This window comes from the organism of the source record quoted next, unplaced genomic scaffold (genome assembly GCF_019419815.1).
Source record: "Pyrus x bretschneideri cultivar Hongxiangsu unplaced genomic scaffold, Pyrus_bretschneideri_v1 Contig33, whole genome shotgun sequence".
Lineage (NCBI taxonomy): Eukaryota > Viridiplantae > Streptophyta > Magnoliopsida > Rosales > Rosaceae > Pyrus > Pyrus x bretschneideri.
The window spans coordinates 924738-935968 of record NW_025999646.1 but is presented as its reverse complement, the minus strand read 5'-3'; the positions used below and the strand labels follow the sequence as shown (position 1 = coordinate 935968).

Here is an 11231-nt window from a genome sequence, read left to right as displayed (position 1 = left end):
ATGAGATGGTAGAGAGTATGGAGTCTCATTTTTCAGAGTCCTCTTAGCATTCTCAATTTGCAAATCATGTGATGTGCTACCAAATAAGAAATAAGCACGTGAATCAATATCTAAGCAATAATACAATTATCAACAACAACGTCATGTTGTTTTAGAGCTATCGGTTTGTTAGGCTCTCGTCAGCCCTATGGAAAATCGAAAATTTTGAAATTTGATTAAAGTCAAAATTCTTTCTGTTTGCACAAGCGATGTAGGGGAGCAAGTGGACGCCAAAACGTCACTGCAGAAGTAAAGGCTTTTAAGCAACTAATAAACATATTTAAACGAACACGAATCTTGATTATAATAAATTAACTATTTTCGTTAAGCGCGATTCTTAAAACGACAAACAATTGGTCTTTTAATTGTTTGTATATAGTTGTTTTGATTGAACCCTACTTCTACTCCAAAAGCAGTATGAAGAGCTGTTATTTTTTGTAGTATTTGTCAACGGTTCTGGTATGAATCCATGGATTCTCGAGTCGCAGTCGTTTTGTTCGGCATCACTCTCTCTTCCCCTCACTTAAATTAATGCTTAATTCTTGACAAAGTTGGCGTTTGGTCAAGTAATGGGCAATATTATTATTATCTTTCAATCAGTCGCACTTTCAAACTCCGTGTTCGATCTGTTTGAATTTGGTATAAGGGATGAATCACAAACGAGCAATTTTTCAGAGTCGGAAACACGGCCTGGTGTATAATGCTTGATTACTCACTTCTTATATAATTCTTTCAATCTTTTTTCTTTTTAGAATAAAAGCCGAAACCTTTTCTCCCTTTGTTTTCCTTTCGTTTATGTTACTGTCTAGAAAATTATGGTCGTAATTAGCTTCATTTCTACCACGTGTTTTTTCTCATTTTGACATGACGATATTCTAACTTATTGTCACATCCCGGCCCAGCACGGATCACTTCCCGGACCGCTCCACCACCGTAGCACGATATTGTCCGCTTTGGGCTTACCATTCCCTCATGGTTTTGTTTTTGGGAACTCACAAGCAACTTCCCAGTGGGTCACCCATTATGGGATTGCCCTAGCCCCCTTCTCGATTAATTCGGAGTTCTTACAGAACCCGAAGCCAGTGAGCTCCCAAAAGGCCTCGTGCTAGGTAGGGATGAGAATATACATTTAAGGATCACTCCCATGGGCGATGTGGGATGTCACATTATAGTCTAACTAGAAAAGAGGAGAATTCGAATAAGTGCCATCGAGACAGCATACGGTTTTAGCCAACTATTTCATTTTCTTCAAGTAACGAGAAAAAACTTAGGCCATCTCTAATCGACCCGGTCAAAGGGTTATAGGGCTAAAAATAGCTCGGAATGACATGAAAACCGTTTCCAACCGAGGGTTAAGCCAAAGGGCTTGTGGGCCCCACCATGCCCAAACCCCCAAATCAGGTCAGCATGCTAGCCATTTCCAGCCATCCAGCCAGCCCTCCAACTCAGTCAATTTGAATGCCAACAGCTACTTGCGTCAGTATGATGCCCGCTAGCAACGGCTAGCTAACTTCATGTTGCTGTCAAGTTAATGTTGGAATTAGAATATTTTTTTTTTGGACGAATTTAAAAAAAAATTCTAATTTTTTTCCTATAAATACCTACAACATTGAAAACTGAAGACAAGAAGTGTCATGTAGATAAGAATCCTATCTAAAATTTGCACAACCAATTATATCTCGACACGTGCCACTCAAAATCCTATCCGAAAAATTATTAAGATTACATAAAGATAAGAAATCTAGAGTGTAACTCACTTTAGCGACACGTGACACTTGAAATCCTATCCGAAAAATTATTGAGATTACATAAAAATAAGAAATTTGAAGAGTTACTCACAATAACGACACGTGTTACTTGAAATCATATTCAAAAAATTATTGAAATTATATAAAGACAAAAAAATTCAGAGGCTTATTCATTTGTCACAAGTGACACTCAAAATTTGTCCGAAAACCTTATTTTAATATAGTAGTTTAATTTAACTAACCATATTAATTTAATTAAAATAATAAATTATGTTTGGCCTATGGCCTTTTGGCCCTCTTGGTTTGGAGATGGTTTTTTGTCAAATGACTATGTTTGGCCTATGACCCTTTGGCCCCCTCGGTTGGAGATGATTTTTTGTCACAGGGCTATGTTTGGCCTATGACCATTTGGCTCCCTCGGTTGAAGATGGTATAAAATATGGTCTAGCATTGTTCATTAAAATATAATTTCTTACAGGGCTATAAGGCTAAGGGGAGCCTTTTGACCATCATGCGAATGGAGATGGCTTTACCACTCAGTGTAAGGTGTAAAAGAAAATTTTAACCTTTATAAACGTATAATCATCTAAAAAATGAGAAGATTGCTGATATTGCGTGACCATATTGTGAAGTTATTGTTTATATACTTTTCATTTAAATTGTGTTGAAAGATAATCTTGAAATGATTAGATTTTGAAACTAATTTCATACTTGCATTTAAGGTTCCGAGTTTGATTTCTCCTACTCAAGTATTACTTATATTTAAAAAGACAAAGACTGATTTGAAATTTTATACGTACATTATTGGAGAAGGTATTAGGTGTTGGATATAGAATGGTCAAAATTACTGAAAAATGCCATAAAATCATAGTTTAATAATGAAAATTCAAAATCCAAAGCTCCAAACTTTTGACCCAAAATGAAAACGAAAAGCAGGAACATATATTTTTTATTGTTAAAATTTCTAAATCCTCAAAAGATATTGATCCATTGTTTAGATAATATCACCACCAACTAAGGAGGGCAATCTGATTGTTTTTGTGCATGTCATGTCGACTTTATGTAACTCGATATAAAATTTTATCCAAAATATAAACAATTTTTTTTTATTTTTTATGAACCATTGTCATTCTTAATCATACATCTACCGGATTATATATTCGTGCAAGTGATAAATGGTAAGAGAACTATCTTAAAAATGACTATTTATGGACTCTTTTAAAAGTTACTTTTTATGAACTCTGTGCTATTTCACTAGAGTCTCACCTTTCCTATCAAAAACTAACTTATTAATGACGGAAAAACACCTGATAAAAATTAAATTATCATTTTTTTAAGGTTCTGATAAATTTTTTTTAAAATCCCTGCAGTCTGAGCACAATTTTGTACTTTCACTTTTGTTTTTTAAAAAGAAAAAAGTAACAACGGGTGACAAGCCACTATTATTCATCTATTTTGAGGATTGAAAAGATTCATAGAAGTATTTCAATCTCTTATAATCACAAGTCTAACTTTCACACCAACAATAAATTTCGAATCCAAAACTTTTAATTTTTAATTTAAAAAAAATCTGGTAATCCATCCTTCACCATTGCAGGGTGAGTCTGTCTGTTGCTTCTGCTTAGTCAACTTGTGTGTTGGACGTTTTAGTCAGAGTAAAAAATTTGCCAGCGTGGACATAAAACGCAGGCTAATTGATGCCCAACTAATAATACTAGTATTAATATTATCCAAATAATAACCCCCAAAGTTCAACGCGCCTAAAAGCTGCGTGGCCCCCACAGCTTTAAGTAGTCAACCCTTGAATCAAAAGTCCGATGCCAGTGCTTTACTTCAAGCAAAGCAATCATGCAATACTCTTGCAATTACAGTTTACTCCTCGTACCAAACATACTACTCCGTTCAAATCTTGGAGCGTCGGAAATACTGTCTAATATATCAAATGTTATAATATAAGTTAAAAATATTTTTTCAAGTGTCCTCCACTTACTAATGCATATAGTGTTCTAAACACATTAAAAAATGATCATCCGTTAGATTAGAAGTAGATTCTATTGTCTCTTTGGTCCTCCTCCATACCATGTGCTTTTTGGCCACCAAAGAATCAACTTACATGTACCTACACTTGTAGAGCGTACACCATTCATCAAGGGTAGGACAAATGTGAAAAGAAAAAAAAAATTATGAGAATATATACGACCAACATTTCAAGTTCAAAAGTCAATGTTGTTCTTGTCATTCGAATGAGATGTTCAGTTGTGTCCAGATACAACCATTTAGAACTTACGACTTAGGGTTTGATTTTTGAATTTTGAAATCCTGACTACTATAGGTCATAATCGAAAAAGAAATCTTAGAAAAACACGTAAAGACAAAGTACCACTTGAATAAAGAGAGATCTGAACGCAAAAAGAATTTGCTTCCGTTTGATCCTCTTACGTATGTGAAATTTAACAACAAATGCTTTTTTTTGTGTTTATCAATTCTTACTTCATTTGATAAGACAATTACCATATTCTAGACTGTATACGTGCAAATCTACGCAGATAACAATCATAACAACGTCCACATAAAATTGATATAAAGTGGTGGGTGATAACGCTATGTGATAGGGAAATTTAGGGTGATCGCAAAAACTGTGGGCTTCAACTGGCAGTTTGAAGGAAAGGAATCCCAAAAATGGCAGCCAAATTCAATGAGAAATTGTGTTCTTCACATAAATAATGGGACACTGCACAATGACTCATCTACACCTCAGGATAAGATCTAAATCAATAATACGACACATTAATCTTAAATTTTCTATCTAACATTGATTAGTTTTGAAAAACTCCGAGGAACCATTTTGGTGTTTTCCATTTGAAAAAAATGACTTTCGTGATACGATGTATTATTACCGTGACTTCTTGTGTCACTAATGCAATACTTAGTTTCTTTTCATACGATATTAATACCATTAAGTCATTGGCAATCATGTTTTCTTGAATCCTATGGTCTTAGAAACTTGTGGACTAACTCCCTTTCGATCTTAATACAACGCGGAAAGAAAATAATTGTTTAATTCAACCTTATTGTTTTACTTTTTCTCCGTTATTAGATTGATCAAACAATAAAGAATTATAATTTTACTAAACGGTAAAATTCTAAAAGAATGAGAATAATATTATTGACACGAATCACAACCTGAAGAATATACATGTAACGTAGAGGTTATGGTGGATGACTTCATAAGAATCCAAAGTTCAAAGAAGTAAGTAAACTGGAAGAAAACGCGTGTCCTTTTTGGTCACGGAAACCAGCGGCAATACCAACAACAACAAAACAAGAAAATTTTAACGAAAAACTTTTGTTGTTGTTTAATTTAACGAAAATTTATATTTTTATACTAAAAAATCAATCCTAATATTATTTATTTTACTTTTATTTTATCTTTATCGTTAAATTCAAAATTTTAAATCATTTTCATTAATTTTTCTAAAAACAAAAAGGAAATGTGGACATTGGCATCCATATTATTGCTGCCTGCTGCTACAGCATCGAACGCTGCACTGGAATCTCTCCAAAATATTAACTCATATTTTCGATTCAACTCTCTCTCTCTCTCTCTCTCCCCTCTCTTTCTCTCTCCTCTCAGTCAAAGGCCCTCCTTTCCTAGAAATTGGTGGAACAAAATATAAAGAGAGGAGAAGACAAACGCTAAAGTCCTCCTCCTACTTTTCGGAAATCCACCGAGTCATCCGAGTCGCCCGGGTCGGCTTTTGCAACGCGGAATCGTCCCCCACCATTTATACAATTTCCCAAACAATCCCATTTCATTTCCTTCGAAGATTCTACAAAACCGCCAATCAAAGCCAGAGGCTTTGGATTCGTTGAGGATATTTGACTCTGCCCAGTTGCTTGTTTCTTCAAAATCTTCATGGCTTCGGCGGCGATATTCTCATCAATGCGCCGGCGGAGGTCACCTTCCCTGGAGGCGTTTTTAGCTCCGGTTGACCTCTCTGACGTGGCCCTTGTACAGACCCTTGTCTCGGTCACCGCCGAGATAGTTTCCTCCTTCTCAGACAAGTCTTTCTCCTTCCAGCGGCGGAATTCGAGGTCGCTGGTGCGGAAAGTCGAAATCTTTCTCGTGCTCTTGGAGTATCTGAGGGACTCCGAGGCTGCTATGCCATGGACGGCGGTCATCTGCCTGAAAGAGCTCTACTTGCTGCTATACAGATCCAAAATACTCCTCGATTACTGCGCCCGGTCAAGTAAGTTGTGGCTTTTGCTTCAGAACCATCCAATTTCCGGCCATTTTCACGATTTGAATCAGGAAATTTCGACCCTTTTGGACGTGTTTCCGATGGAGGACGTCGAATTGGGGGAGGATGTGAGGGAACAGATTGGGCTCCTGCAGCGACAGGCCAGGAGGGCGATGCTGTTCATCGACAAAGGAGATGAAGAATTAAGGGTTCAGTTCTTTTCGTTCCTTGACGAATTCGAGAAGGGCCGGGTTCCTGACTCGGCCGATTTGTGGTTGTTTTTCGTTGAAAGATTGGGGATTCGAGACGCCAAGAGTTGCCGGCACGAAATCGAGTTCTTGGAGGAGCAGATTGTGAACCACGAAGGTGACGTTGAGCCCACCGTTTCGGTGCTTAATGGGTTTGTGGCATTCACTCGGTATTGCAGGTTTTTGCTTTTCGGTTTCGAAGAAGACGAGGTTGAATTGGGGATTGGGAACAATCAGAGGAAGCCCCGAAAAGGGTTGATTGCTCAGGAGATTGCGGAGACTTTTATAACGATTCCGAAGGACTTTTGCTGCCCCATATCATTGGATTTGATGAGAGAGCCAGTGATCATTTCGACAGGACAGACATATGATCGGAGTTCAATTTCGAGGTGGCTGGAAGAAGGGAATTGTAATTGTCCGAAAACAGGACAAATGCTGCCCAGCACTCGCCTGGTTCCGAACCGGGCTTTGAGGAATTTGATCATGCAGTGGTGCACTGCTTATGGAATTCCGTACGACCCTCCAGAGTCTGCATATGCATCAGCAGACAGCTTTGCAGCTGCTTCTCCCTCTAAGGCTGCTGTTGCAGCCAACAAAGCGACCGCGGGGCTTCTCATCCAACGGCTGGAGGATGGATCACCGTGCGCACAAACTATAGCTGCTCGTGAAATTCGATTGCTGGCAAAAACAGGAAGAGAAAACCGCGCTTTCATTGCGGAAGCTGGGGCAATTCCCCATCTTTGTAAGTTACTCTCGTCTCCAAACTCTGTTGCCCAAGAGAATTCTGTGACTGCAATGCTCAACTTATCGATATATGATAAAAACAAAAGCCGAATTATGGACGAAGAAGGGTGTTTGGGGTCCATTGTTTATGTTCTGAGGTTTGGGCACACGACTGAGGCGAGGGAGAATGCTGCAGCAACTTTGTTTAGTCTATCGGCGGTTCATGACTATAAGAAGAGAATAGCGGACGAGGAAGGGGGAATCGAAGCTTTGGCAGGATTGTTGAGAGAGGGTACCCCAAGAGGAAAGAAGGATGCTGTGACAGCTTTGTATAACCTGTCAACTCACACCGAAAATTGCACGAGAATGATAGAGGCTGGGGCTGTTACAGCGCTTGTAAGTGCATTGGGAAACGAAGGGGTTGCTGAGGAAGCAGCCGGTGCATTGGCATTGGTTGTCAGGCAGCATGTTGGGGCAAAAGCGGTGGCGAAAGAGGAAATGGCAGTGGCAGGTTTGATAGGGATGATGCGTGGTGGGACTCCAAGGGGTAAAGAAAATGCAGTTGCAGCTTTGCTCGAGCTGTGCCGAAGCGGTGGAGCTGCTGCAACTGAGATGGTAGTTAAGGCTCCAGCTTTGGCAGGGTTACTTCAGACGTTGCTTTTTACTGGTACAAAGCGGGCAAGAAGAAAGGCAGCTTCTCTTGCTAGAGTGTTCCAAAGGTGTGAGAATGCTGCAGCAATGCATTTTGGTGGTCTCGGCGTGGGATATGCACTTGCAGGTAACTCAGCTGCTAATAGGGATTCGAGTTTCGTAGGTGATGTCTCCGTGCCGCTGTCCATTTCCGTGCCTGTTTTGTAGTGGTAACATCAACCCTAGATTTATAGTCTTCCTTGCTTATATGTGTTCCCATTTTTGTTGGAAATATTTACACATTCTTTCATTGAAATTGGAGGTCATAAAGAAGTTACAGGAGTATCGTATTTACTGTGATTTTAGTGAATACTTTGTGTTGTCGAGCTTCTAGTGTAAGATCAGTATACATTGTAATGTTGAATGATTTGGCAAACGAAAACAGAAAGTGTTCAGAAAAATTGCAAGACCATTACAATTACGTTGATAAACTGCAGTTTGAGGTGTTGTTTCGACGGTCTGAACAAATACCTTATCTCACTAAGTAGGGTTGCCTATGAATTCTAGAACGCGGTTGCGCTCTATTTTGGGTTAAGTCTTCCATTAGCTCCAAGTATTGTTTTTGTCTTCTGAATAGGGACGTACATTGTAATGCCATCGGAATTCTTCTGAATTTGATGCTAGGAGTCACATTTGAAGTTTCTGCCTAATCCTTATGTACTCAAATTGCAGCCATGAAATGTCACATTTGAAGTTTGATCTAGACTGAGAATGCAGAGACTGATACTGTTACTATTACATATAATAAATAAATAATGATAAATTCACATTCAAATCCGGAGGGCCTGTTCAAGACCTTTAAGAATAGTTAAAAGCGCTTACCGACAATAAAAAATGCTTCTGATTACGTTTGGTGCAAAAACTTAAAAGCGCAAAGGGATAATACCTTTCAAGTCGCATGCATTTGAATATTCAGAAAGTGAAAGTCATTTGATGTTTCTGTTACTTTAAGATCCATATTTACCGAGTAGGATTTTCTCCCCATTCCAATTCCTTCCCCTGCCCTCTCCTCCTTTCTCACTCTCCTCTTATCTCTCTATAAAGTCAACACAAAATGTTGATATAGTATAATCGTAACCGTTCAAATAAGAGTAGATTGAAGAGGAGGAGAATTTGGACGAGAGAGAATTCTACTCTCATATTTACACGCGGTAGGCAGCTTAGTTGTTGAAAGGTCTGAAGAACTTTATGGAAGAGTGTAGGGGAAAGGGCTGAAGATATTTCCTCATTGGGGAACTTTCTGGAGACTAGAATTAGTGGTTATTCGTCAGTGATGTTATAGTGGACATAATTTCTTCATTCAATTGTTTGAATGACCAAATGCCAGGTTTGGTGAGGTTTCGTCTATGCCATGGATTCTTATCAGCCAAGCATTAGTCACACGGTCAAGCGTCACATCACTATTCCGATACACTCTTTATTCTTTCCGGATCAGGATCCTCCTGACCTTAAAAAACTCAGCTTGCTGAGCAGACAATCGTAGCCGTTGAAATTTGATCCAACAGCTGCAAACAGAGGATTTTCTAAAAGTTATAATAATTATAAATGTTAGATCAAATTTCAACGGTCACGATTGCCTGCTTAGCAGGCTCAGTTTTTTAGGGTCAAGAGAGGATCTTGATCAATTCTTTCCTAAACAAAACTTCGCTGCTGAAAGAGCTGATAACCAATCAGGCGAGGACACGTGTCCAACTTTTGATTTTTTTTTAATCAAAACTCGGACACTCTCATTATACAATTGGATTCGAGTGTCGGAAGCTAAACCAAAAATGCCAAAATCGCTATAATCCTATTGTTTTCGTTGAGTTGTTTCGAGCACCTTGGGTGAGATAAAGCTTGGAAGATGTAATTGGCTTCTTTTTTAACCTATCTTTTAAGAGAATATGCTTGGATGGGCGTTAGACAACCACTGAAGTCTGTTGGAAAATTCCACTTGGAAGCAGAATCTTGTCTGTAATCGAGAGCTTTTGTAATGGCAACTGTGTGTAGTGGAGGAGGAAGCATGCCTTTCACTAAGGCAATCCCACCTACTTATTACTATCGGATTGAAAGGAAGGGAACGTAATCAAAGCTGATGCACCAAAAGGCTCCATTTATTTTGTGGTTAGAGGAGACGGTACTTTAACAAGGTTGTCTAATTAGGTCAATTTTTATATTGAGTAAAATCAAATAAGATTCAAAATACAACAAATCTCATGTTTTTTGTGAAAAGCACTTACAGGTTACTTGATAAGACATCCTACCGAAGTTTTTCTGGTTGAGGCCAAATCAAAGCAGTTGCATTAGTAATGATGGTTTCTAATGATAAATAGCGTAACATCCATATTGCTTACAGCTTATACCCCATTTTCTTGGTCCCCTTTCATATTAAACAAATGAAAAAAAATCACCGCTTATAGACAAGATGATAATAAAACATAAAAATGATGGGCTAGGTTTTAAAGGAGTTGCTCAACTTAAACTTATTGGGTCCTAATTAAAAATCCAAATAGAAGTAGCAAATTAACTCATTGGATTGTTAATGGGTACTCGTTAAAATCAGTTTAATTTGATATCATCATAATATAAAGATGAGATTAGTAGCGGTGATGATGTAAGACAAAATCAAACTAAATAAGTTTTATTAACAATTCAATGAGTTGTTTTGCCACATCAAGATCCAAAGATCCCAACTCATTGGTTAAAACCCAATTACAGTATGATACATATAAAAAAAAAAATGGTTAAAACCCTAAAAGAAATTCATATACATTGTAGATGTGGGTTAGGTTAGTTGACCGGGGTAGTACTCGCTCCGTTATATTCAAGTTCGATTTCTCTTCTTGTAAATTTAGATTAAAGTAATGTTATGCATACGTTAAACTATGATTTGCTTACAACGGAAAATGCTTGTAGACTATTTTCTATTTGGTAATAGCATAGGAATATCACTTTGTGTGCTTCTTATCCATCCATTTGGCAATGCCCATGTGGATGACAATGTGCACAGTGGAGGAGTGGTTCTCTTCTTCACCTTCAAAACAAGGCAACCCTCACTTGTTTTGTTCCATTTGTTCATGATTTGGACTGCCTGGACGGCAAGAAAAGTATGGAATTCTTAGTACAATTAATTAATAAATTGCCTCCAAGGCAGGAAGTCTTGGGTTTTGGAGAAAGAATTGTAGTTTTCAGTCTCGGTGGAGTCACGAGTTTTTAACCCTGTATTTGGATTAGTGTATTTATATATATAATTAGGTTATTATAAGATGGTTGAATGTCAATTCCTCATAATTCATCAATTAAAAAAAAAATCCTCATAGAATAATGTCTTTCTTTGTAGCCGGCATATTTTATTACAATATAACATGGTTGAAACGTGAATGTTGATTTCTCAGTGTTGAATAAGACAGATAGAATACCATCACGTTTTGTTATTAATTCAACTGTTATAATATGGGTGATTGACAAGTTTATGTTTTAAGGAAAATAAAATTAATAAAATATATAAACAAATTGTAATATCACGTGACTGAGTAACGAAAGAAAAAAAGTAGTTATAATGC

At 37.8% G+C, this 11231-nt stretch overlaps 1 protein-coding gene across 1 annotated transcript; it reads left to right on the top strand.

Moving 5' to 3' along the window:
* The first annotated feature begins 5393 nt into the window (after window positions 1–5393).
* Window positions 5394–8125, top strand: LOC103944053 (U-box domain-containing protein 17-like). Its single transcript, XM_009354446.3, has one exon. It carries the CDS (start codon window positions 5704–5706, stop codon window positions 7855–7857), a length of 2154 nt encoding a protein of 717 aa, XP_009352721.1. The 5' UTR covers window positions 5394–5703; the 3' UTR covers window positions 7858–8125.
* The last annotated feature ends 3106 nt before the right edge of the window (window positions 8126–11231 follow it).

Bases quoted from the DNA above. Each gene is read 5' to 3' on its own strand.
- LOC103944053 (XM_009354446.3), top strand. From the start codon at position 5,704: ATGGCTTCGGCGGCGATATTCTCATCAATGCGCCGGCGGAGGTCACCT.